The 26617-nt window shown below is 38.2% G+C and overlaps 2 protein-coding genes across 2 annotated transcripts; both read left to right on the forward strand.

The window, feature by feature from the left end:
* Nucleotides 1–9244: 9244 nt before the first annotated feature.
* On the forward strand, nucleotides 9245–13758 carry hoxc13a (homeobox C13a). Its single transcript, XM_067240115.1, has 2 exons — nucleotides 9245–9908; nucleotides 13499–13758. The coding sequence occupies exons 1-2, from the start codon at nucleotides 9245–9247 to the stop codon at nucleotides 13756–13758; spliced, it is 924 nt and encodes a 307-aa protein (XP_067096216.1).
* An 8247-nt stretch (nucleotides 13759–22005) lies between these two features.
* Nucleotides 22006–23788, forward strand: hoxc12a (homeobox C12a). The gene is made up of 2 exons (XM_067240517.1): nucleotides 22006–22597; nucleotides 23419–23788. The coding sequence occupies exons 1-2, from the start codon at nucleotides 22006–22008 to the stop codon at nucleotides 23655–23657; spliced, it is 831 nt and encodes a 276-aa protein (XP_067096618.1). The 3' UTR covers nucleotides 23658–23788.
* The last annotated feature ends 2829 nt before the right edge of the window (nucleotides 23789–26617 follow it).

Here is a 26617-nt window from a genome sequence, read left to right on the forward strand (position 1 = left end):
GTTTCTCTTAGTTTTTGTAATTTCGTTGAATGTTGTTTTTATTATGAAAAGCCAATCATGATGCAATGAAGTGGAATCTGTATAGGCCTAGTTGAATACGATGGTAAACGTTGAAAAGTAGGATTAAATGTTGAATTAGCACCTTTCCTGTTGAGCACCAGACAGTGTCCGTTATGGGGTTCAGATGTCCGATATCTGTTATTTTTCATTTCATTCACATTTAGCGTCGGGACCAGACACAATTAACCCGTAGGCATAATTGTTTTGTGTCATATCCGATATTTTTTTTATTTTTCTTTGAAGGTCTCTTTTGCTAAACTGGATATAGAATGCTGCTTTGCTTGCGGATGTTTTCAAAAACATAAACGTGAGATTTTAGTTCGCAGTGAGAACAGTGTAATTTAGGCTACAAGAATTTCTTAAAGAATTCCATCAACCACAATGTTACATTAAATGATCTGCTCACATGAGCTTGATAGGCTAGTGTGTTGTGGTCCTGTTGATATCGATTATGAACATGAAGTTTATCTCGAATTGCCCCGTTGTGGCTGATTGCACATTTGATCGTTTTTCGTCTGTCATGCGTGGTCATCCTGTTCACAAAATTGCTAGATTAGCATCACATTGAATCTACTTTAATTATGTCACCCTACACAGTAAATTAATTTGGCCTCTTTTTATCCAATTTAACTTCTTGAGTTCAGTATACCCTTCTCAGGAAATAAATGATAACGATGCCGTATATTGAAAATAAACTTCCATCACTATATTTATATTGCCTTCTTTTGAATGCCGTATTGGACAAACTTGCCAGAGACGATGGAGAGGATAGTCTTCGTCTGACCTTGACCTTGTCTTTCTCGAGCTGTGAGTGAAAACTGAAGTCTTGGAGATGTAGGCTAACGGACGCTCCTCCTGTTCGACTACGAGATGAAACGTCAGTTTTCGTCGCTGTTCGGTGGTAGTTTTTGGAACATTTAACATCCCACTACACCGGATGTGCCATAAGAAGAAATGGTATGCATACACAAAAACAATACCTTGCCTATACTAATGTAGTGCTGCAATAGCTGTGGTATATTGTGACGTTGTTGTTCTTTTACTAATAATAATGGTTATTGTGTACTCAAAACTTACGAAATTGCTTTATTTATTTGTATATAGACTGAGATGGACAGGAAAGATGGAAAAGGAGTGAAGACATGCAGGAAATTGCCTGAGCGGGAATCGAACCCAGGCATCTGAGGGGAAATCATTGAAATACAGGCTGGTGAGCCACTGGGTCCAGGTCCACCCTTCTACAATAAGTGCATATGCGCACTATGTTTAATTTAAAGCCACCCTTTATACAATGAACAAGACCGTAGACGAGACACTGATAGGCCTACACAATATATAAAAAACGGACAAGTAAAAGTAGCTTATATATTTAAATGTTTTAAGTTATAGTTTTCATGATGTGCAAGTGCAAGTGTGCTGGTATTGTGTTAGATTTAAGTCCTATTTCTGTAACGGAAACTGTAAGTTCATTCAATTAAATAGGTTTACGTCATGATTAAGTTTTACATGCACAACGATAGAGTGCTTGAAACCAAAAACAACCGTCCAAAAAGAAACCATTTCTCGTTCAGGCCCGAAATAATTTTAGTTTTCTAAATAGCTAAAGACTAAATGTCTAACCTTGAGTTTTTTAAAACGTTTTACCAGGACGTTTTGTCCTACAAATGGTAACTACTTTAGTAGTTTTACTGGAAATCGTTTAATTCAATTAAATTGAACTCGTTTTTTGGACGTTCTAGTAATGTGTGGATATGTAGGCTACACATTGGTCTATTCATAGCTATTCTTTTAAAAAGGGAATTTGCTATCCTGTTGTTAAGTATGATACCAAATCGGGTAGGACTATAAAAAATAAAAATAATTATACGTAACAGCCAGTCAGAAAGCAGTAAGGGGATTGTTTGTTTGTAATGAATGGTAGCCTACAGTATAACATCAGCTACAGATGGGCCTGTTAGCAGTGAGGAAGGTTGTGTTGCTCCTTCTTAATGAGCAGCATGTATACTTATGTCTGGTCCCATTACATGATGTGGACTATTTTTAGAAATGAGCCCACAAGATTAAACTAACACTTAGTACGATTAATTGTAGGTTAGACTGAACAAGCAGTGTTTATACTGATGATGATCAATTCTTAGCGAACTATCCCAGCTCCACAACTTGAGACAATAGTCTGTCAAATAGTTTGTTATTAGTTTGCCAAAATGGAAAGCTGGCAAAGTTTCTAAGATACAGAACAAACAGAAGACTACCGATAATAATCATACATAAACAGTTAGCCTGTAGCGATATAACGCTGTGCATGGTTTTATTAGATTATGTAAAAGTATTCAGTGTTTGAAACCATAATGGTTCTTTTAGACAAATAGTTTAATCGGATTCAGAGCGTTGGAGATCATTGAATATTGTTCGGCTAATATTCATAGAGTTCACATCTGCCTTTTTAGTTCAACATTTCAAAAGCCTATACAACATTTTGGTTTTGTCAGTTTAGGCTAAATCTATGGACTTAACCATGGGTAAATTTAGCCATTACTATATTTAGCCTAAAATTGAAGCTGTCATTTGTTGGGATGCACAAAGAAGCCACAGTTGGGCAATTAATGTGTCTGTCTTTTGTTGTGCTGTCTGGACAGAGCAGTCAGTGACCGCCTCTTTTAACTTGAACTTGGACTTCCACGAGACTTCCAGTTATTCTATCCGGGATCCGTTTTTTTCTGCTGAGAAGCAGTTTCAACACATGAGTAAACAGGCGTGTATGACTCCATTCAAGTCAGGGATAACACGGCGATTTTTCTTTTGCATTAGATCATATTTTGCATTTTCTTCACAGAAACGCCACGCATAAGCTAAATGAGGGAAAGTGAGCACAATTATCGAAGGCCTTATTTATTACCAATGCTGAAGTTTAAGAGCTTTAGCCTTAACAGTAGCCTAACAACTCAGTGTCCACAAAATATGAAACTGAAATAACGCTACTAAGCATATGTGTAGCATGGGTCTAAACTGTTCAAACCCCAATTTATGTTGGATGTCTAAGGCATGTGTTAATAGAACATTATTAGAGAATGCCGACAATGCGTAAAAAAGCGCTCCTCTATATCCAGAGAGTTAACTTTGTTCGCATTCCTGGTAAGCCGATAAACACAGTGTCCTCACACGTTTTCTGTTCGCTAATCTTTGAAATCTCATAATCATGTTATATATTCCAAACATGGGCCTAAAACAGAAGAGAAGGTTGCACTGTCATGTCCAACAGCGTATGTTCATACAGGCAGCCAAAAAGGGATAAAAAAAATCCGCAGTGCGACATCACCCGTTTGTACCCTGATAGGCATACAATATATAAAGCTGTACGTCAATCCACCTCCTTGTCACTGCTATTGCTGGTCTCCTTCCCCCTCCAAGGCTTGTCTGTGCGTGCTTAGGCATAGGTGTGGCCCGCTACCCACTTGGTTTAAACAGTTTGTGGTGAGCCCACAAGGACTTCAACCATCCCTGTTAGAATAATTTATAGTTGCTGCCTGCTCCCTAATAGTTATCATTTTTTGATCTAGAGGGCTTTTTCCATACACTTTCACGTTTCACGTGAGATATATCTGGCATACAGTGTGTCTTGCTGTGTCTTAAGCAACTGGAGGGCAATATGCAGAATACATGCCGACACAAATGCTTTAGGGTTGCCAAACTTTTGCTGCGGATTTGAAGAAATCTTATAGTTTTACCAAGCCAGTTTGATAATCGCAAAATGAATTCAAAGGCGACATCTAGCCTACTATGTGACTATGTGACAACATTGAATGTTCAGTCTTTTCGGCAAAATATAGCCATAGCCGCCTACACTCGTTGGAGAAACTGAAGACGATATGTCAATGTTCACTGAAACTTTGAAAAAAGTGCAGGTGCATAGGCCAAAGCGAAAAATGTGCGTTGGCATTTTGGCTTCTCGATGTTATCTTGCATCTAACTTGCTCCTCCATAAGAACATATATCGGCCCATATCTCATGTAAAAACGAGAAACAACTGATTTAATGGCAATTGTTTTGGTTTTGTTACTAGAGTCCACTCAGTTACTGTGGGAGACGATAGCTCACAAAACGAAGACAAGTCAATGGTGGGGGGAAATGACGTTAAACCCTCGTCTTGGAAAAGTAGGCTATAATATGTTTGCGAAAAAAACGATTTGATGCTGGGTGTGTAGCCTACAAATGGCATACTAACCGGTATGTGGGCATGTGTGTTCAGGTGAATGAATAAATAATACAGAGACCAAATGAAAGATTTTTCAAAACCTAATTTTGTTTAGCAACTGTTTGGTCTGTCTGTACAAGAATGTAACGTTTAGACGTGTTGTTGTTATACGTGCTGCAAATAAAGAAATTCTATAGGCTATGCAAATATATTCAATGAATCTGCATGGATTTCTAGTCATTTCCGTTAGTAAAAGGACGAAAATGGGTTGTTTGTTTTGCTACAGGTATAGACTTTATGAACGTTGACATCATGGCTGACTGTTCCATCGTATGCAACGTTTGGTCGTCAATCTGTCTGTCTGTATTTGGCATGCGTGCTATGAGTTTATCCATTTGTTGTTACACAAAGTTTACATTCAGAGATCTATTTGCATTCTTCCTTAAATCTTTTCACCTAAGTTCCCCACAGACATTTTCCTTGTTGACATATTCACACACTCACGTACAAACACACACAATCTGCATCGCACAGCACATCTAGAATCATGCAGTGTGCTTTTACGCGCAGACAAATCATGTACCCAAATAGGTGCCCATATATCATAGATCTTATTTCCTGGTTGGTGAGGTGATAAATTGAAAAGAGAATTATTTCAAGATGGTCTGATATTCTTTTCCATCCCATGTTATCGATCAATAGCCTACATGTTCGATTTATGCGTGGTTAGGCTTTGGTTCGCGGTCATTGAGGCATGCATGCTAAGATCTTGGGGTTTGAGTTAACATAATTTGTATTCCCTGTCCATATTCAAGCACCTATTCTTGTAGGCCTATTTGAATTAGATTTTACTTGCTTACAGATGCAACTGGGTTTCATCCATTATAGACTATTAATCTGATTACAAATTATAATTTGGTGCATTTCAAGTGGTTCTTGGTTAATGTTATGATTTTCAAGAGTAGTTTGAAGCTGACTTGGCAGCCAGCATGTCGTAAATAAAACCGCAGCCTAGATTCGACATGGCGCTCTACCTGCGATCTCAATCAATCCATCCCCAGGTGCCTACATAGGCTACAGCCTACTTCAAAGACCGTAACTGTATCCAGGATTACATCATTCTCAACTGGTATGATTTCACTTTCAGAACTATGCTCGAAAGAACTAGATTAAAAAGATAATTTGAAAAATCTCGGGTGTCGAAAGTTAATAGAACATGCATTAAATACTTATAAAGGTATTGCATTGTCCCCTATCTTGTTGGTACCCTCTACCCACTCCCCCCCCCCCCCACCCCCCTTCCACCACCACCAGATGCCACAACAACACACTGACCGTAATGGACAGAGCTGCCCAAAGTAGGTTTGGACAGAACTCCGGCAACATTTTCAACCTTCTGTCCAATTGTTTTTCACTTGCTGAAGAGTTGGTACAATCGCCAGGGTTGCTTAACACGCAACACCTCAAAATGAATTTGCATTAAAATGTAGCAGCTCTGCTTACAGTTTTCAATATGTCATCAAATGTCTTAGCTAAATATACAGATAATTCTCTTCAGATCAACTTAGTTGATGAATAGGCCTAATGAATTCACGTATTTGACTATAAGGAGTTTAGTTTGTTGTCCCACAAATGTATTCGAACATAAATATGTTTGGATGTGATGGTTTTAAAGATGCAGTGTTCGACTTATTTAAAATCGATCAATCGGGTCACTAGATATCTCATACCTTGACTGCATGCGGTGATGCCAGAATTCTTATCTGCTTTAGTAGCAATTGTAAATGACTTAATGCATTAGAAACAGGATTGTATTCTACATTTCCAAGTATAGGCCTATATAGACCTTTAGACTTGTTGTTTTGGGCAGTTTCCGGACGCATGTTTACGTAGGTTTATAGAATCTTCAGTATTTTGGGGTCCTGGATTAAATTAATTCTGCGTAATTAAATAACACTTGGTGTTATATTAGCCTACATCATCTTAAACGATATATAATGTGTGAGTGAGGGAATAAGCCTGTGCGGTGTCGTATACATGACTTTACCACTGAACTATACAATATATTCACACCTAGGTTTTTTTGGTAGGCCCATTCCTTTGCTTTATTGTATTTGCTAGAATCATAGATTCCTACTCTTCCCGCACTAACAATTGCCGAAACATTCAATTGTATCCCATTGTATTTGAGTCTTAGACTTAAATAATCAGTGACTATATCAGTATATCAGAAGCACGATGGCTAATTTAATGTTATTTTAATCCATGTTCTAGCGCTAAATAGCTGTGACGTGTTTCATACATTGTATTGTAAAACAAAATCTAGCACTGTGCTGTGATGCAGTAATCTATTCATTAGAACGCAATGCGTTCTCCTTACGAAACATTGCCTTCTGTAGAGTAATCAGCTAACTTATATTTTTTAAATAGGCTACAATATCCATATAAATGACCGAGTCATTCAATAGCATGCAGGAGAATCAGTGGGGTTGGCTGCGATAGCCTTAGCATTGGTCTCCTCACAGCACATTTTTAAAATACAGGAAATGACTTGAAGTTCTTTTTGAGTGTTTGCTGTATTACAATCGGCACTAGTTATTTAGAATCAGGGTCCCTAAATTGAGGCGAGTTTGCATGCGTACTCCACAGTGCGAGTGTGAAGTTCATTCTTGTCTGTCTAGACTCTGATTACGACCTTGTTTGTCTGCGTTTTTTACCTTGACCTTGGACTTCCGTGCAGCTGCCATTTGGATGAATCGTCCATACTTGTAATCTCCGTGTGAGACAACAGAGCACTGTTCAGTCTCTTCGACGAATCGCAGCAAGCTATATGGTTTTTCCTTTGCTGCAGGTATTCAAAGTGGGTATACAAATATGCAAAGGTGACAAAACTGTTTCGCATTCAACTTTGCAGTCGACATAATGCAAATGAACCAGGCGTTCTCACTTAGGAAGTGCTTGTATGCTAGTTTATGTGTCAAATAATTTTCAAGATAAACAGGAACACAATTCATATTTTAATATCCATTATGCTGATGTCCTCTTGTTAATTTGCAAAACGTACAAGAATAACCCATATTGTGTAACAAAACAAAAAGAAACAAAATAATAATAATATTGGGACGCTAGTCTTAACTTCTAAATTCGGATCAGATCAAATCATGTCACTCTCAATGACATCCACCAGAAATTCTTAATTTCAAGATTTTCAATACGAAAGTTAAATAGCGACCTTATAGCTGATGTACAAATAGCACTACAGACAAAATAAGAATGAGATGTTTCTGTTACTACGTTCTGAAAACATATTCAGTTGGGAAATGTAGGCTATTATTTCACATGTCAATCAATTTATGCGTGCTGAGGAAAATAGTGAAACGGGACATTTAATCTCAATTGCCTCAATTACTGTGAGATTCACTTTTCCTACATGTTCCACCACGAACGATGGTTTGCAGTCTCTGCATCTCTTGTGGTAAAATGGTGAAATAAAATGTATACAAAAAATACATCAACTCAGAATCAATATCCACATACATCTGTTTAATTCTGCTTTCATTATATGCTACATCACGCCACGTTTTTGTGTTTGTATTTGAAATGCTTGTGACATTGAGCCAAGTCTGTATATTTAAACAAATTAACTGATTGTGAGACAAATTTAAATAACCTAAATGCATGCTATATGCTTATTAAATGTGTATTTAGGCCTATTGGAATACTTACATTTACATTTTGTCATTTTTACCACCACTTCTGAGTGGTTATGAGACTATACAAAAACACAGTGAAGTTTTGTCGGCCATAACTTTATCACGCACTTAATGTTTTTCATGAATATTTTAATATAGGCCAAGTTTACTTTCAATACGGAATGTTAACAACTTCCAATGTCTCCAGAAAAGTATTCTTAGACATAATTGGCAAATCGCGTATGCGGTGTGAAACGGGGTCTAATTGGACATCATGTCAGTTTGTGCAGTCCTTATATTTCAAACGATAATACATTGATTTAAAATAGTTTATACATGTTTAAGGCATGTGAACCAGACTTTACAATTAATATCCCAACAAAGGAAAACTCAACTTCCGATTGATGATTGAAAACATCATAAGAATGGCGAATCCCGGAGCAAGTAGGATAGGCTGTATATAAATTATAATTATTTATCTTTATTGTACTCTAAATACAGCCCTTCACAAGCTCTGATGCCCTGATGCCCTTTCAACATTAAATACATTCTAAATATAATTAGGCGCATGTTTAAAATATTATTTTATATTAAGATAGCATAGCCTATGTTTCCTTCACTTGACTAAAGTCAAAATAATATGTCCTTTAGTTGATGGAGCTAACGTGCCATATGCTAAAATAAATTGCAATAAAAAGGCTTTAAATAGAATAAATAATTGTATTTGATGTCAATTCTATCTTCCAATGATACACGCGCAAAGGTTTATTGTAAAATTGTTGTCAAGTTTTGCATTATAGTAGAATACGATAGGTTGTATAAGTAGCCAAACAGAATTGCCAACACTAGATCTGTATATACGTGTGTCTGTCTCTGTTTCTTAAAACATATTTATTATTAAAATCAACATGCAATCAAGTGTTCAGAGTAGATCTTTTTTTTCTTCCAATAGGTTGGAATTCTGAGTCGGCCAAAAGCTGCAGATTGTTTTCGTTTTTCTATTACAAAGGTAACCAACCTTCCCTTTAAGGATATTTGTCTGGTGGGTTCAACCAATGATAAGACTTTGTATTCATTTGGAAAAAGCGGCGACATGGTCAGCGAGTGGTACTTTAAAGGGCTATTCCTCCCCCCACTCACTAGTCCAATCTCGTAGGACTTGTTAGCATATCACGTGCCATAGCCTTAATGAACTGGACACACGGGCTGTGGGTGCGCATGCGCCTGCGTAAAATGTAGTTGGAAATGAGGTGTCGGTCTTGGAGTAGTCGACTTTTAAAAAGCATCGGCAGCCCCTGATATGACGACTTCGCTGGTTCTGCATCCACGCTGGGCGGACACCTTGATGTACGTTTATGAAAAAAGCCCGAATGAAAATAACCAGAATAAAAACCAAACAATGGAGGGACTGAGCGGGAATTGCCCTGCTACTCATTGCAGGGACCTGATGTCGCACCCCGCCTTGGGGCGACACTCGGGCACCATAGCGACCCACCAAGGCTCCGTATACTCGGATATTTCTTCCCCAGACACCGGTCGCCAGTGTCCTGCTACGCAAACTTCATCCAGTGCTTCTCTGGGCTACGGTTATCCATTTGGAAACCCTTATTACGGTTGTAGATTATCTCATTCGCACAACGTGAACTTGCAGCAAAAACCCTGCTCATACCATCCCGCAGAGAAATATGCAGAGCCAAGTACAGCTTTGCCAACGGAAGAGCTATCAAGCCGGGCGAAAGAGTTCGCATTCTATCCCAGTTTTGCCAGTTCTTATCAAGCTGTTCCAGGATATCTAGATGTATCGGTTGTACCCAGTATTAGTGCCCATCCCGAACCTCGGCACGACGCTTTGATTCCCATGGAAGGCTACCAGCATTGGGCTCTGTCTAATGGCTGGGATGGGCAGGTGTACTGTTCCAAGGAACAAACACAGTCCTCTCATCTATGGAAATCCCCATTTCCAGGTATGAACATTTACTTAATATATTTTTTTTGTTTGTAACTTTAAACTACATTTCGACACATTTGGACGGTCTATTTTGAAACAATTACCATTACAGTCATACTGTTACCTGCTTTGTAGTTACATTATATTTTATTGCAATGTCGTATCTATATTTGCAAAATATGATTAAGATGATAATTAAATATGATGAAGTTCTCAATATTTTGAGAACTATCTTTGCATCGAATTAAGACACTTGGTCTTCACATGGCAAACGTGTTAATCTTGATCGTCTGGGCGTTTGAATTTACCGTAGGAGATGTAAATGTATTTATCTGTAAATCTATTTGTCTCAATAACAATCCAACGGAGCATTTGCAAAATATGATTAAGAGCTGATCACAAAATAAATAGCCAACCCATTGTGACCCATTATTGGTGACAGAGTGTGCCTGTTAATGCTACTGTGTGTATTCAAAGTATTCCTAAACTCAACATTTTATTTCAGCATGGTCATTTCTATGTCATATGATGAGCCAGTCACGCAGGTTAGTAAGAGACAGAATGGCGTACCTTTGCCCCTTCCATGATAACGCAGCCAGTAAGCTACTGTTTGGATTGTGCCAATAAATCCCCGAATCTTTGTCAGCAGCGCTCTGCAATGTGTCGAGGACGCTTTGCATATGACAGGATCAATTTTCCATTCGCTTGTGACATTTCCGTAATAAAATCTGTGCTCCATGTGTATCTCATTACTACAGTCCAACTCATAGCTATTTAAAAACTGTTTTTCTCTTTTGTAATAACCACATTCATATCTGATATATGATAAAGGACACTGAGGCCATAACCGGTCAGTATGCTGTTTACACAGTGTTTACTAGAATGCTTCATTTACTACTAGGTTTTATCACCTTTATGAAATCTGTACGTAAATGAATTTCGGATATGGAGGTGCTGAACCGTTACCCTTACTTCCCACACGCCATTTTGCTCCCTTTTCCTCAAAAACACACAGAGGAAGCCACGAAAGCACGGGAGCGAGCGCACGCGTACGCGCGCCCACGCACACATGCACTAACACAAACACTTACACAAACACACAGCCCCCTCCTTCTTCAAGCCCCGTATGTATTTGCATGAGCTTTTGCAGGATTTTAAGTTAAGTTATATTTTTACACATTCGTCCATAACCCATTGAATACTTACTACACATTAATAAAATAAATACCAGATTATCACTGTCATGAGGGTTAGGGTTAGAAACTTTGAACTTAATGCCTCTCTTCTTTAAATGTAAACATTTTAGTATTTAATCTTGATATGCTCAATGTTGGCTCAGTATCTCAACACTACTTAAAAATGTCTCATATGTCTCATATCCCATGAAAAACACGTAGGATTTGTGATTGTGTTGGGATATGTCTCACGACCCAATGCAGCTTCACTGGATATAGCTCCGTGGTAGAGCACTTGCCTGCAGATTTAGAGGTTGTAGGTTCCAGTTTTTGATGAAAGAGACTGCTAAATAAGCACTTTATAATTTTACCTTTCAAGGTTATGTCTACCTGGCTTGCCGTCTTATGTGCATCTACACCACATAATTGGGAGGCTTGTGAAAAGCCCCCCCAAACAATATTGTTAACATTAAAACTAAATAATTTGAGGTGAATCCAGACGGTGAATCCATTTTTTGCGCTAACCAAATTTGGAAATGGTACAGCTAAGATTTCGGCTGATTAAGAAATATATTGTGGGCTTTCTCCACGGTAACTCTAACATTGCATTCAATTGTTTGCGTTTTGTCATCATTTGGTCTTTAATAACGGTGTTGTAGGCTACTTTACAGACTTTTATTTTACGTTACCTTATGTTGCAGAGTGCTTGTCTAAAACTTCCCCAGTTACATAGCTTATCCAAACATAGTAGTTGGTTTTCCTGTGCACGCCAGGCGTACAGTACCTATAGGTTATAGCTTGCCCTGGGCCAGGTTTCCTGATAAAATTGGTCATATGATGATGCACGTAGGCTACATGCAGTTGGATCTGACTTTCTAACTACGGAGGTACGTCTGGATCCTAAACCAGCACGTAAATCCATCGTTAGAAAGTGCATGCAGGGGGTGTGTGGGGGGGGGGGGGGGGGCGGTCTGCTTTATGGAATCTTATTCAACCATCCAAAAAGCCCAATACTGTATTTGCATATGCATCTTCTAAGATAAGATATCCTCGTCGCATTATTTTTAGAAGCGCCGTTGCCTACTTTGCCACTCAAACTCCGAATTACTATCCACAATTAGGCCTACGTGACACCACTTCTTTTACTACAATTAAACAATTGTTTACCCAAAAGTTTGAGGGAAAGACACAGCTGATTGGTCAGTGATGAGAATAAAGCTTGGTGGGTAAAACTTGTTTTAATCTGTGGCCAAAATAGTCCATGCAAATCAAAAGCTAGCCATGATCCATAGGCTCTAACTTTCTTTGGATAAACCAGTAATTGTATTGTATTTTTTTAAATTTAACTTCACTTTGATTTCATGTCGCAAATAAACAGGCATACTAAAACCTGACATTATTTAGATTATTCTCTGACTTTTGTTTTACATGTAATCCTTCCACAATTGGTCTGAAGAGCATCGATTTAGTTTAATGTTTCGAAACATTCAAGTGATTGGGAGTCATTTCTCGCCTGCTAAATAAGGAGGTAGAGTGCAAAAGCAGCAACAAGCATGTTATGATGGACTAACAATTGGTCTGAAGTCGTCGTTACTTGACGATGGATTTAACGTGCAACTTAAGTAACGATGCTTTCGGGAAAGGCATATTTAAGCTAACGTGGCACGAACGATGGTCGGACGACGATCGTCGGGAAACCGGAAATGTTGCATAAATGAATACGCTAGATGTTTGCCGTAAGATTCATTGTAAGCACGAATATCATGAACAGTAGGCCAGTCCTATGTAGAACCATGTAACAAAAGAATAGACATGTAGCCTAGGCCTAAGCGTTCCTCATAATCCCCTTTAGGAACGTAAAGTTCCATAATTTTAGTCTATCAAATAACCATTTATGGCCTAAACGATTTTTTTTCTAGACCAGAGAATTCTATTTGGATCTCACGAATGATTATTTTTGTAACAGGGTAGACAGGTGTTTTAGACTGTCTTTCATTCACAGGCCAAATGTAACTTTTTTGAAAGCGGCTCTTCTGTCCAATGTATCACCAATTGACGAGAATTAGTAGCAGGTGCTTTAAAGGTGGACTAAGGCTTACCTTAACAATTACAGACATATAATTCATTGATTAAGAAGAAAAATGCTACTTTAGAACAATAAAAAAGATACAATATTAGATTGACCGAATCTACAACATTGCGTGTTTGCTTCATCAATCTAGCCACGTACTGATGGTTGTTAACACATATAGGCCTATGAATGAGTTCACAGCCTATTTGAATGAAAATAATTGACACAAACAGACATTTCTAATAAACGGTAGTACATAATAAATGTGTAAGTGCTATATAGTCAACATTAGTAAGAAATTATTTAAGGAACGGCTTTGTCCTTCCGTGCGTAAAAACTGTCCTTCTTCTTCTTTCGCAGATGTAGTCCCCTTGCAGCCTGAGGTCAGCAGTTATCGTCGTGGACGCAAGAAGCGGGTTCCTTACACGAAGCTTCAGCTGAAGGAACTAGAGAAAGAGTATGCAGCCAGCAAGTTCATCACCAAAGACAAGAGAAGACGCATCTCCGCCACAACCAACCTTTCTGAGCGCCAGGTTACTATTTGGTTCCAGAACCGACGAGTGAAGGAGAAGAAATTTGTCAGTAAATCCAAGACTAATAATCACATGCACACTACTTGATTGATATCTGGCAATCCCTGCAATTGATATCATCAAAATCTCTAAATGAATGATTTACCTCTAACCGAAAAATTATGTTTGAAGAACACTTCGGCAATGTTTTTTCTATTTAAGTTCATCGGTCCACACACCAACGCCAACATCGCTCCTTTTTTCAACTTAGAGAAATGCTCTAAAAACTGTGAAAATATTAAGGATTCAGTTAAACTTTGTTTTATATGAATGTACATATATAAATATATAATATTTAAATGATATCTGTATTTCAAAATGACACAAGGATTTCGTGTTTTTTCTCTCTCTCAAGCCAACCTCGATGGGATTAGGCCTAATCACATTTCCAAGATTTACTGTTGAACAGGCTGAACTACATAAATAAATAAATATATTTTCATGCCATTCAGATGGAGAGAAAGTATTGCATTATGGACAAGTGGTCCTGGTGTCTTCACTATATGAGATTCTTTCAGCCAACTACCCCAAAAAATATATTTTGGGGGCCAATGATGATACAATGGTTTTGTACCAAAAAAGCCTTCCGGATTTCAAAAGTTATAGGCTATCTCTTTGTGGGACATGCTTCTTCAGCCGAGAGTAAAGCGAAGCGGCTACATTGTTAATCTGTACAGTGCAATGCCTTTATTATTTAATTCGTATTATCTCGTATGACAGGGCTGTAAATTTGGAATGTTTCAAAATCTAAATGTATTCCTTTATCAGTGAAGGATATCTGCCATGCAACTGGAATGATTGTAAGAAATTAAAGTCAGTAAGTATTACACAGAAATGCACAATCGTTTTATTTGGTTCTCTGTTCTTAGTGTAGCATTTGAGATGATCACGCGCATTGTAAGCAGTCTTTCGTGCAGTATGTGAATTGTATTGTGGTGTTGACTAACGTACTGGTAACGTGTTTCATAAATAAATAAATACTATGAATATGATTTTACTTATGTCAGTCGAAAATCATTTATTTGCTTAACCTCACGTCTGAACGTGAGGTTCATCCCTCTATGGATGAATTTGAGCTACAAGTCCATCGTATCCATCCCTTCAAATGAATATAGATGAAAGGCCTACAAGGTAAGGACAGGAATGTAGCCACTCAGGTGCCCACAGAAGTTGACCTACTAGGACAGAACTCCTAAAAAATTACACTGGGGGAATCCATCGGAGTGTTGTCAGCTGATCTATAACTTTGAGATTGGTGCATTGGTATATTCAACGTCAAACTGTCTTTTATGAAATCTTACAGTATGAGATCAAGGAGTCCTCTCGGTGGCAGATGATGGCGGCTTGTTATAAGTCAAAAGACAGTGGTGGTGGCCATAGATGGGTATTATTGAAAACAGTGGGCTGAAATTATCTTTTATGGTGATTCTGCTGAAAGCGTGTAGTTATAGACGGGTTAGTGCTGTAGTGGTTATAAGAAGTGGCTGTACTTTGGGTCCGCATATACGTTAAAACCCAGCAGCAGCATAACCGCACATGAGAATCACCCAGGCATCCAAAGTATGCTATACTTTGACGTTACACACATGTTGGCTTCTACACTATTATCCTAAGCATTGTCACCAAACCAAAATGTGTTGTGAGTGGGAATTGTAACATGTTGTCATGCATTCAGTTCACCTATTCACACACTTATGTTGGGACTGTAGAATCGTGATACTTGTTTCATCGTCCCTCTGAATCCAGAGCATTTTTCTCCAAAACTGCCAAAGGGAGATTATATAATTATATAGAATAGTGTAATCCATAGACGGAGGGGATCTGTCTAAACCCACGGCAAAATGCGGGTCTACAGTAGGCCATATGGTTTTTCTGTAGGCCTCATATGGACAAATATGCAATGGTGCCTTATTTGTGCTCCATTCACTGATTTTTTATTCTTAGATTGTTTATCAGTAACACATTCTAAGTCTAAGATGAAAGACATATGCCTACATGGCGTATAGGCCAACAATTTAAAGATTTCCTGGGGACGTCCACCTGCATAATATATATAGGCCTAGCCTAATTTCATAGTTTCAAAAATGTCAACATTGTTATTAATATATCATGAACGACTATATCTATATCCGGATATTACTAAAGAGGCTATTGTTGACATTTCTGCGTCTAGAGCTGGATGTCATAGACAGAAGAACAATTGCATGTACCAGACGCTTTTACTCAAGCGATGAACACACACACACACAATCATGACACACTCGCTCTTTTATAACACTGCAGCTCTAAAGATTCTACACTTTTCTCTTTAAAATGCAACAAGTTCCTGCCGAACAGTTGTTCGAAATAGCGTGCGTGCAATTGGTCGACGTGATTGGATAGTCAGATTCTGAATTATCTATAGAACGAACATAGGCTAAATTCAATTCAACAATTGAATGCCAATGCGATAATTAAGATAAAGATAACTTTCTATATTAATAGGAAAATCACATAGGCCTATTGCAAATTAATAGTTTAGGTAAGGCTATCGCGTTGCTCTAACTTTCGTTAGTCATATTTTGCATTATGTCTATGTTATTCCATATTACAAGAATTAAGTGCTATTGCTTTGTGATGGTCACACTTGTCAGTCCCTCACCTTTGAGGTATATGCTATGCCAAACGTCAGATTAGTTGGTATATTATAAACCTGTATTTGTATTTACAATAACCTTATCAGTGATAGGAGACTCAGTGTGTTCTTATATAATATTTATTTATTCGGGGAGTACTACCATCTTGCATTTTACCCTTGACCGTGACTATGCAGTCACTTTGACCTTGACATCACAGCAGCTTGTGAATAGTAAATAGGGGGTTGGGCACCAATGCCCGTGGTTTGTTTGCAGGCAAACAAGGTGTTATTTCCCTGTCTAGACAGCTAGACTTAATGACGTGCCATAAATACATAAAAAGAGGATATCCTCTGACCTGAGCATTTCTGACCATCCGTGAGAGCATTCCTTTCACATTTGGGTTCTATTCTTTTTGTGTTTTTACAGAGCACCTCTCAAAGTGGTTTCTTCTCCTCATGCCTCTCAAACCACCAATGGTTTCATTCACTCATCATCATGAGGTGTGTGTTATTGACCACGAAGGACAGGTAGAGCACTGACGTCTCACACCAACACCACAGCGCGCAGTGTATCTGTCATGGCTCACCGTGAGAGGAAATTACAAAACGACATCGCCCAAAGTAAAACGTTTAAAGGTATGGCCATTTTCTTTTTTCACAATGGGTGCTTGGATAAGCTACATGTATTGGCCCACAAATACATGATGGAAAGTTTTTGTTACCGTGCAGAGTTTCGTGCCGTTTAAATGTTAGTTTTAGTTGGTTGGAAGGACCTGTGTGTAGACATATGTATCAAAATATTGGATGTTGGATTACATTGCATTTTCTAGGATTATGGCATCGAAAATGGCGGCGTGTATTCACTGCGTTTGGAAGATAAGCATGGAGTAAGTTTGGTTGTTGGCAATGTTGATGTTAAGGTAGGCCTTGAATTCTGAAACCTCTAAAAAATACTTGGACTACTTGCAGATATAGGTATTTTTGAGGGTCTTTCTTTTTCATTCATTATCCAATTTCATCATGCACAATGAGTTGATTTCAAAAGAAATTCCAATTATCTAAGAAAATCAAAATAAATGAGAACTGTTTAATTTTCCTACCAACCATCTGAATTTGCATCAAATAGGAATTAGGCCTACACTAGTTTGTGTTAAGTATTTAAGATGCGGTTAAACTCAGCCGCTTCCAAATATGAAATATAAATTATGCATAATGAATAGGCTATCATCTTTCATATATTATTTCACCGAGTAATATTCCGAAATCAAACAATTGAACTCAAATAAATAAAGAAGATGGCCTACATGATTATCATGCCCAAAATGTATGAAACAAAATGTCAGTGAAAGTTGCTGCTGATTTCTTTTACTGCTTTGACAGACTACAGAGTCGTCAAGCCAGTGTGTCGTCAGACCGTACATTGGTCTTGTGTATGAGAGCGGAGGCTAAGCAATGAGAAAGGGGGCTGATAACCTCTGGTGGTGGCAAGGTGAAAGTATCAGGAAGTGTGATTTGCTTTTTGTTAGTGTTCAATCATTAATTACTGAACGACTTATCTTGATTGTAACAAATATATAAAATAAAAAAGCCTATTTAATAAAAAAAAAACATGGCAAATTATCTGAACACATAAGATATGTAATCTAAATAACAGTATTACCTATTTGTTAATCAGAGTTTGTAGTCTTTGGTGAAATCAAGTAGGCCTTAAAGTTGGATTTATGACTGTAGGCCTGTCCATCAGGATTTGTGAATTTACCAGTGTTTTGGAGTTTAATTTGTTCAATCTAATATTCAATAGTATTTCTAGTTCCAATTTCTAGTTCCAACATCCTGTTGCGTTAGATAATACATATATTTTTTTTTACAAAGAATTACTTAAATATATAACAGATAGCCCAATCATTTGATATCTCCAAAATTATTGAATTATGCTATTTAGTCAATAAATATCTCTGAATTTGGCGGTGTTTTAACAAATAAACAAATTTTTAGACACGTATTTATCAACTCGTCTTTAGGCCTGCATATATTCTGCTCTTCTGGCCGAGGTTCACTTCAAATTTAGGTTAAATTCTCACTGGCACTTTAGGCTACCTCTGTTGTTAATAAGAATATACTAAGCCACATAAAAAATAAGACAAGTATGAGAAAGCATTGTAAGAAGGTTAGCCCTGTATTTGGCATTATCCCCCATGTTATTGCTTCGGTTGAAATATTGTCTTGAACTTTTTATATCCAGATGGGTATTTGCGTGTATTAGTTAACTATTTAATTGCTCATTTAATAGTTATCAATTATTTTGTGCAATGTCTTTTTGTTTGTCTAATGGTATGTTGAATCATATATGTTATCTAAATTATCTCACTGACATGACGTACAAACACAAGCACAAACACCCACACAAACACACATTCAAATAAACTAACTAAATAGCCTAACCACACGTCGTTTTCCACAACACAATAAATCACACCATCAATTATATTCCTACACGCTTGTTGATACATTTGGATTGACTATCTCAAAAATTAATCGTTCATGAACATTTGGCTTAATTATTACTGTCTCAATGTTTTGGTCACCACAGACAATGTTGATAAATCAGCAGTCATCAATGTGTGTCTGGTAGAATGTAAGTCACCTTTATTTACGGTCAAGTTCAAAAGTTTGCTTTACTTCTTGGTTAGTGAATGTTGTTGTTTTGAGCGCATAGTCCTATACAAAGAAATTGTTTTCTATTGCTACTTGATCTTAAAATTATGTAGTAAAATGCGAAATAGAATGTGACCGTGGACCGCTCACTTTCCGAGAATGATTTCCTATTTACGTCGGCTAAATGACTCACATTGCCTAAATAATTCAATATTGAAAGTAAGATGTTATTGTTCAACTTTGCCAACACTTTTGTTCGTCGCCATTCTTGGTGGTCTAAGACTTCCTTAAAGGAAACGTAAAAAACATTGCACTTTGAGGTCGTAACTGTCTGGACAAAATCAAAGTAGGGGGGGAAAAAAACCTTTGTTTACGCTATTGCCCTGTCTGGACAGACCCAGGGATTACGAGACAGCAATTTCAATAGGAGCAGACAGTGCACTAGACACTGACCTTGAACTGCTTAACACATTTGCCAACCAATTTTTGCATTTTTTTTCTAAACCTGCGAAATTTCTCCCGTGTACTGCGAGTTCTGTAGTTCCACAAGTGACAAGAGTTTACTCTTTATCAATCTGCCAACGAAAATCAATAGTGTTGTCATGAAATCCCGTTCTGTGGAAGTAGCTGGATTCTCGAAGGCGTGGTGTTATTGCTGCGACAGAGCGTTAAGGAAAACACCCGGTCTCTATTCTCCTCGAGGTAAAGTTGAATCATTGAAGACGTATTGGAGCAGGTGTACACAGAGATATATAGTATTGGGTAAGGGCGAGTCTGCTATGTTGTGAACAAAATGTTTCTCTGTTGATTGTGATATTGGTATTTCTTTTTGAATTGCAAATCGATAATACTAAGTTTTGAACGTATTCCACCACGCCCCTGATGGGGTGTTGAGCCATCTCAGAAAGTAAAACATTTATGCATGATGTTGCTCAGCATTGCAAGACACGTTAACTAGTTATCACATGGTGGAATGGTTTGAGAGGCAAACTGTGCAGGCCTATCAGGGCTAAAACGCATGTGGGCGTCCTTGTCACCGATATCGTTCTATTTAGGGATTGCGACTCGTTACCTTTAGGCCCTCCAAGATATCACTTGTGACCAGGCCTATCCAATAACTGTGGAGTTGCACATCGTTATCCAACTAATGTTTAATTTACTGCGTTTTCTCTCAGATAACAAGTTCTTGGCAGTTTCTTAGCACATTTCTGAGCGCTTCAACAGGCAGATAAAGCACATATTTGACGCAAGCATTGATTCTGTTGACCTAAATATATTGTAAATTCGTATAATTATAATCACGCGTTTTTATTTTTATATTTTTATAATCTTTATATGAAAAAATGCATATGTTCAATGTTTTAGGCAAAACTTTTTTACTAACGTGCCTAATGCAACAGCAATTTAATTGCAATGTGGTCTCACAGTGTATGTCCTTCATCATGAGAGTTTCGTGAATAAATTAGCTATATTAAAAGTTAAATAACGTGATGTCTTGTTCCATGCACTTCAGTTGCCCTTGAACGTTAATATGCATTAAGCATACAGTAAGCATATGCTCTGAGATATATGCCAGACGATATTTAATCAACTTTAGCACCCTTGATGTAATGAGTAAAGCCAATTCCACAAACCCTATCAATCTAAGCATTTAAGGCATATATTCTTCTACATCCTCTACATGGTTGCAAACCTGAATCTGTATACATTCTGTAGCTTTTATCAATGGAAAAGGGGGGACGCATGATGTAATTTGGGATTTAGTCAGTATCCTATATCCTGTGTAGAGGAAGACTTAGAAGACTTGCTATGTCGAAGAAAGCGCACGCAACGTTTGGTTAAGTATTTCCAGATATTTTAAATGCAATTGATGTCAGCATCTGTAGACCAGAGTTAGAAATAGACAACATGATGTATTGTTGCCTACCATAGAGATATGTTTGAAACATGGCAGACTATATTTGGGGAATGTGAGTGACCCAAAGACCACACCGGAATTAATACGCAAGCGTTTGACTGAGTATCTCAAAGCTGTGAAATATGGAAAAGGGATTTTTCTGCAGCCCACTAGTCCAGTGGCTAAAAAAAGGTTGTTGTTATTGTTGTTGTTTTGTTTGTAGGATATATGTTTTTTTTGCGTTATTTAAAATATGGTATAAAATAGGTATATACGTTTGTAGAGTAGGCATATCCAGAGTTATATCGACAAATCAACTAATTAATGAAATGTAGAGCAGAGCCTCAGTGCTGATTGAATCTGTTAAGTGCCCTGTGCTACCTTGTAAAATTCATATAAAAGAATTGCGAGAGTATAACAATCCCACCAGAGTTTGGCTCCCAACGTTTATAGGGGGGATCTGTTAAAGTTGTTCATGTGAGGTGTACGAGAGAATATTATGTGAAATATACCCTCTTAAAGTAACCTTATAGAATATCGTCTTCTTTTACAGAGCCAATGGTTTCAACCTGTTGACCCCTTTACTGTAAATATGAGTATAGAGCAGCAATGAGCATCAGTCTTTTCTTAAAACAAGCTTGTAAAATAGGGACATCACAGCTTTATATGACACTGAATTCTACCGTAATTTGTTCGAAAACAAGATGTCATATGCACCCTCTCCTGCGGGGAGAATAAATAGTTTTCATAAGAAATCATATTTTAAAACGTTTGCCAGCTAATAAAGACATTAAACGAGGCTATAGACAGTTCCGCATATTTGTACAGTAGAGTATGGGCCTAAAAGAGTAGTCGTTTTGGACTCTGCATGCTTTCAGTGAATAAAAACCCGATTCTAGTTTTTAAAATAAAACATTTATGGTATTTTTAAAAAGCATATAAACCTGCGTAATATAGAAGTTAATGTTTTGTTTTGTCTGAGATGGACCAAGTGGGTGGTACCACGAGTAGAGTAAGTAAACCTAATCACATGACTTGCGGATGACCAATCCGGTGGCCCTCCAGGTTTAACTACGTTAAATGTCAGATTGCAATAAACTAGAAGCTGCTGGTCGGGCCCGCGGAAATGGGCGAGCATAATCTCCTTAATCCAGGGTTTGTGGGACCTTTGGTAAATATCCACACTGGGGACACTTTTTATTTCCCGAATTTTAGAGCCTCAGGAGGACAACTGGCGGGGCTACCATCTCTATCCTACCCGAGAAGGGACAATGTATGCTCCCTCCCGTGGAACCCATCGGAGCCGTGCAATGGATATTCTCAATCCTATTTTAGCAGCCCCGTCTCTATTAACCCTTCTTTTAACCGATCGTGTGAAATTTCTCGGCCGGAGGAAGGTAAATGCTACTATAGCAATATCGGAGGAAACAGGGACCCATGCTCAGGTGGCAGCAGCAACCTCAAACGAGAGGATAGGGCGAGAGACACATCATCCCTAACATCTGATCACGGGATGCACAGTGGAATGAGCAGTAGTGGGGCTTTTACCAAGTATGATTATGGGACCGAGCAACTCACACAAGATCCGCCATCCTGCCAGTCTCTGGAATCCGACTCTAGTTCTTCGCTGCTCAATGAGGGGAGCAAGCCTTCATCTAGCGACTCACAGACCCTGGTGTCTCCGGGAAACCACTCCAGCAACATTTCTGCAGGCGGAGGTGGGTTTCATCTATGTTCTCTCAATCACACCTACTAATAGACCCCAAACCATGGTCACTCATATTGTTTACCCTAGAGGCACATGAATAGCTTCCAGCCAGGGCGTGTTTCCACATTCGGTTTCATGATGCACATGCAGCTGTTTTGATTTGCCTGCAGGCGACTTGCGTGGTAGATAAACGCCGCTAGGGGTTGCCCTAAAATGCCCCACACTCCAACCATTTGTGTACAGCAATGCATTCAAAGCAAGAGATATGACTGCGATTGCTTGTAGCCTACCTATGTGAAATACAAAGTGATCCGAACAAGCTTTGTTTAAATGCATCATTTTAGTCTAGATAATGAGACACCTTCGGCCAAATTATTTGCTGTGATTTAAAGAGGTGTAGCGCTTTGGATGACTGCATCAATTTGAGAAGCTATTGTTTTAATGACTTGTAAACCGCATTAATATCTGCCTTTGTGTACTTTGTAGTTGTTTAATATGCCTAGGAACTCGCAAATAAGTAGGGGTATTTGCAAGCAAGATTTAATTATCGCGTTAATGTTGCTTTACTGCAACAGTAAAACTTCATGTGACACAAAGCACTGTAAATTGGTGGTCTAATGATGTATAGACAAACAATAGGTTGGAGGCTGAACTTGTAGAAGTGTGTTCATCTACACAGACCTACATCGTGTGGAATCCCTAGATAAAGATCACAACAAGCCAAGTGTGATGTGCTCTGTTCACAGGAAGTCCCACCAAATGGAGTATAGCCTTGGAGGTGACCGTGAATTGTGCAACTGCTGTGACTAATCCGTTGTATGCCCCCTCCAGGTGCCCCGTGGTACCCGATGCACACGCGGACCCGAAAGAAACGCAAACCGTATTCCAAACTCCAACTGGCGGAGCTAGAGGGCGAATTCATGCTCAATGAGTTCATCACCAGGCAGCGGCGGAGGGAGCTTTCCGACCGTCTAAACCTCAGCGACCAACAGGTTAAAATATGGTTCCAGAACCGGCGCATGAAGAAGAAGAGACTCATGCTAAGGGAGCAAGCATTGGCCTACTTTTAGGGATGTGACAAAAGGGTAATCAATTGGCAGGCATAGGCTAGGGCCTGTTGGTCTCCAAGTAGTCTTAAAAAGCATGCACTCTTCTACCCCTCCGATGAAAGCAGGCTGAATTAGACGTCCGTCAAGTTTAGAAAAATACAGGAAGCTTAAAATGTTGCTATACAATGCAAACGACCAAGATGATACTTCTGTCCAAACTTTAAAATATAAACTTCAACGCAGAATTGGACTGTCCTTGTGTTGTAGTATCATACCTATATATAGACGTCAATGAGCTGTGAGATGATACTCTTGCGTGCCACATATGGTGTGCGCTACATAAATGGTGAGATTGGTGGTTAAAGGCTGTTTTCCGAACAAAATCTATCTTTGTTAAGGAATATCTCACTTTGTTTTGATAAGTGATTTATTATCTTATGATACCTGTTGGTGTGTTTTTGCCAGCCAGGATATGGATGAAATAAGGCCAAGTTTACAAACCATACAAATAAACATGCGGGCAACACAAAGAGGACAGAGAGGCCTAAATGCGCAGTCGAATTCCTTGCCAATACCTCTGAAGCCACGCGCATTTAACATTGGAGTCTTCTTAAGTATAACTTCCCAGTTGTTTGATATATCCCCAGCGATCCCTTGTTATGGGAGCGGAACATTATCTCTTTACTGTAGATTTCGTCACGTGTTTTGGGCACGTTCACGGTCATGCAAAGGAAACAGACTTGAGGCCGCTGATCTGAGGATAGGGATAAGGAAACCTCTAATAACATGCTAGTATCTTTATGGCAGAATATTGAAACAGTATTTGCCATGAATTTGCCCTGGTGCTGACAACTTTTTAAGAAAATATATTCATTATTTTATCGCCTCTCAACCCCCTAAAACATATTGCATGGACTGGATTTGATTAACTGTGTATAGTTTATAGGATTGCCGTTTGAATAATCTGGGCTGCTATCATTGATCCTTTGATTTCTAACAATGTATTCAGCTATATACAGAGTTCCTGGAATCCCATATCAAATCAACAGGTGCTTTGATTGGTAAAAGTTCAAAAAAATTAAGGTATTGGGCCTACAACAAAATGAGCGCACCAGATCCTGGAAATTCCACTGCATTGTTCATAACGCCTAAGCTATGTTATAGCAGTGAAATGTATTTGCAGCATGTTAGTGATGTGAAATGTAAGTAACGGTCCGCAGACAACTTTCTGTCCCTTATAACTAGGCTAAAGAAGAATAACTGATCAAATGTAATACGTTGAATAGGCCCATTGTCGCATAATCCTAAACTCAATATTTGTTACCATTGCCTTTAAAAATATAAATTTGATTATCATTATTATTATTTTCATTATTATTATTGATATACTCTAGTTATTGTGTCCCAAATTATGTTTATTTGTTGTATTGTGTACGCTATATTCTAGGACGTCCCTTCTCTCATCGTGTACTCTTCTATACCATTATACAAGTAGGTTATGGAAATTATATAACATTATAGTATTTGCATCCTTTTTTATGATACCCTGTCTCATTGTAAGTGTTTTTATGTTTTTGCTCCGAGTTGTCTTGTAAAATATCGCATTCCATATCTGCGGTTGTAAGGATTATATTATTGTATCATGCAGGTAATACCGATTGTATCATGTGAACTGGGATGGTAGACGCTAGGCCTAGATCCCATTTCAATATAATATCAATATGAAAGTGTTTGTCACTGTTCCCTTATTTCGTCATATTGCATTCCCTTCCTTGCGCTTGTAAGGGTTGCTATTGTCTTGTAAAAGTAATAATGACATGAATGTTTATGCAAGGTTTCCAATAAAAAATAGTCTTTGAAATGATTACTGGTTAACTTGGTTATTGCCTCATTGCTAGTACAGTAGGCTATAGCAACAAGTCACTTCCAGTAATATGTGCATGCGGTGGCAACATTGAACGGATGCTTGCTTATAGGCACGGATTAACGGATCTATCAATTTCGGGAAGGTAATAGAAAAATTATCAAATGTTTTCTTATTTCAGTAATTCTGACGTATTGGCTTGAATGTAATTAATAGAGCTTTGTGAGGACACGTTTTTGTTTGCGATGGCTTGGATATTTTTTTAAATCAAACATTGTTTAGGTTATTGTCACTGAAATGCGATGCAGTCCCAACTACTTAACATATTTGTAGCTGCGGGTTACCTTTCAAATGGCTATTAAGATAAATAAATGCTAATACCCTGTTTTCTATATAAGGATTTTACATAAGCTACATGGTCTACAAAACACTGCGTAACACATAGGCCTATGCCACGTAAACCTTTCTTTCCGATGGCCAAAGCACTCCCTACTGGCAAAAGAGGTGAAAAGCAACAGACTAAAGAAAGCTGTAATATCAGTTGAATAGCCTTTAAGGTGCAATACAGGCCGTCCAAAATGCAGTCTTGTGAGGGCATATCAAAATAAAAGTTTTTTTCTCTCTGTGTTGAGATCAGTTATTGGCATTTCAGTGAACTGTGAAAAGCCGACTCTGGCGGCCGAGTCATGGCTCAACCAAAGTGGTCTGAATGAGTTAGCTAGTTTGTGCATGATCAAAACACATGTGTAGATCCAACGGTATTTTTCTTTCCAGATACACGACTCTTGTTAATGTGATATCCTTGGAATTTCCGTGTTGAACATTGATTTATCAATTTGAGACTTGAACGTTTACATTCATATCAAAAACAGCACAACGCATGCCATATTTTAATTGTATCCAATACATTTCCACAAGTGTATTTGTGCCTGAATCCAGGCTACTTCAGTGAGCCACGGTAGCCTACAATAAGGCTTGGGGGGAAATTATAATAGTAGGAGTTGTGTGGAAAAAGACGTAAGAAAAAGGCTAGTGTCTCCTGAAGACTCTTAACAACATTAATGCTCTGATCCAATTCGAGTTTGGGTGTTCAGTTTGATCGTTTTGACCAATAACG

Source organism: Osmerus mordax, chromosome 7 (assembly GCF_038355195.1).
Source record: "Osmerus mordax isolate fOsmMor3 chromosome 7, fOsmMor3.pri, whole genome shotgun sequence".
In the NCBI taxonomy this organism is placed as follows: domain Eukaryota; kingdom Metazoa; phylum Chordata; class Actinopteri; order Osmeriformes; family Osmeridae; genus Osmerus; species Osmerus mordax.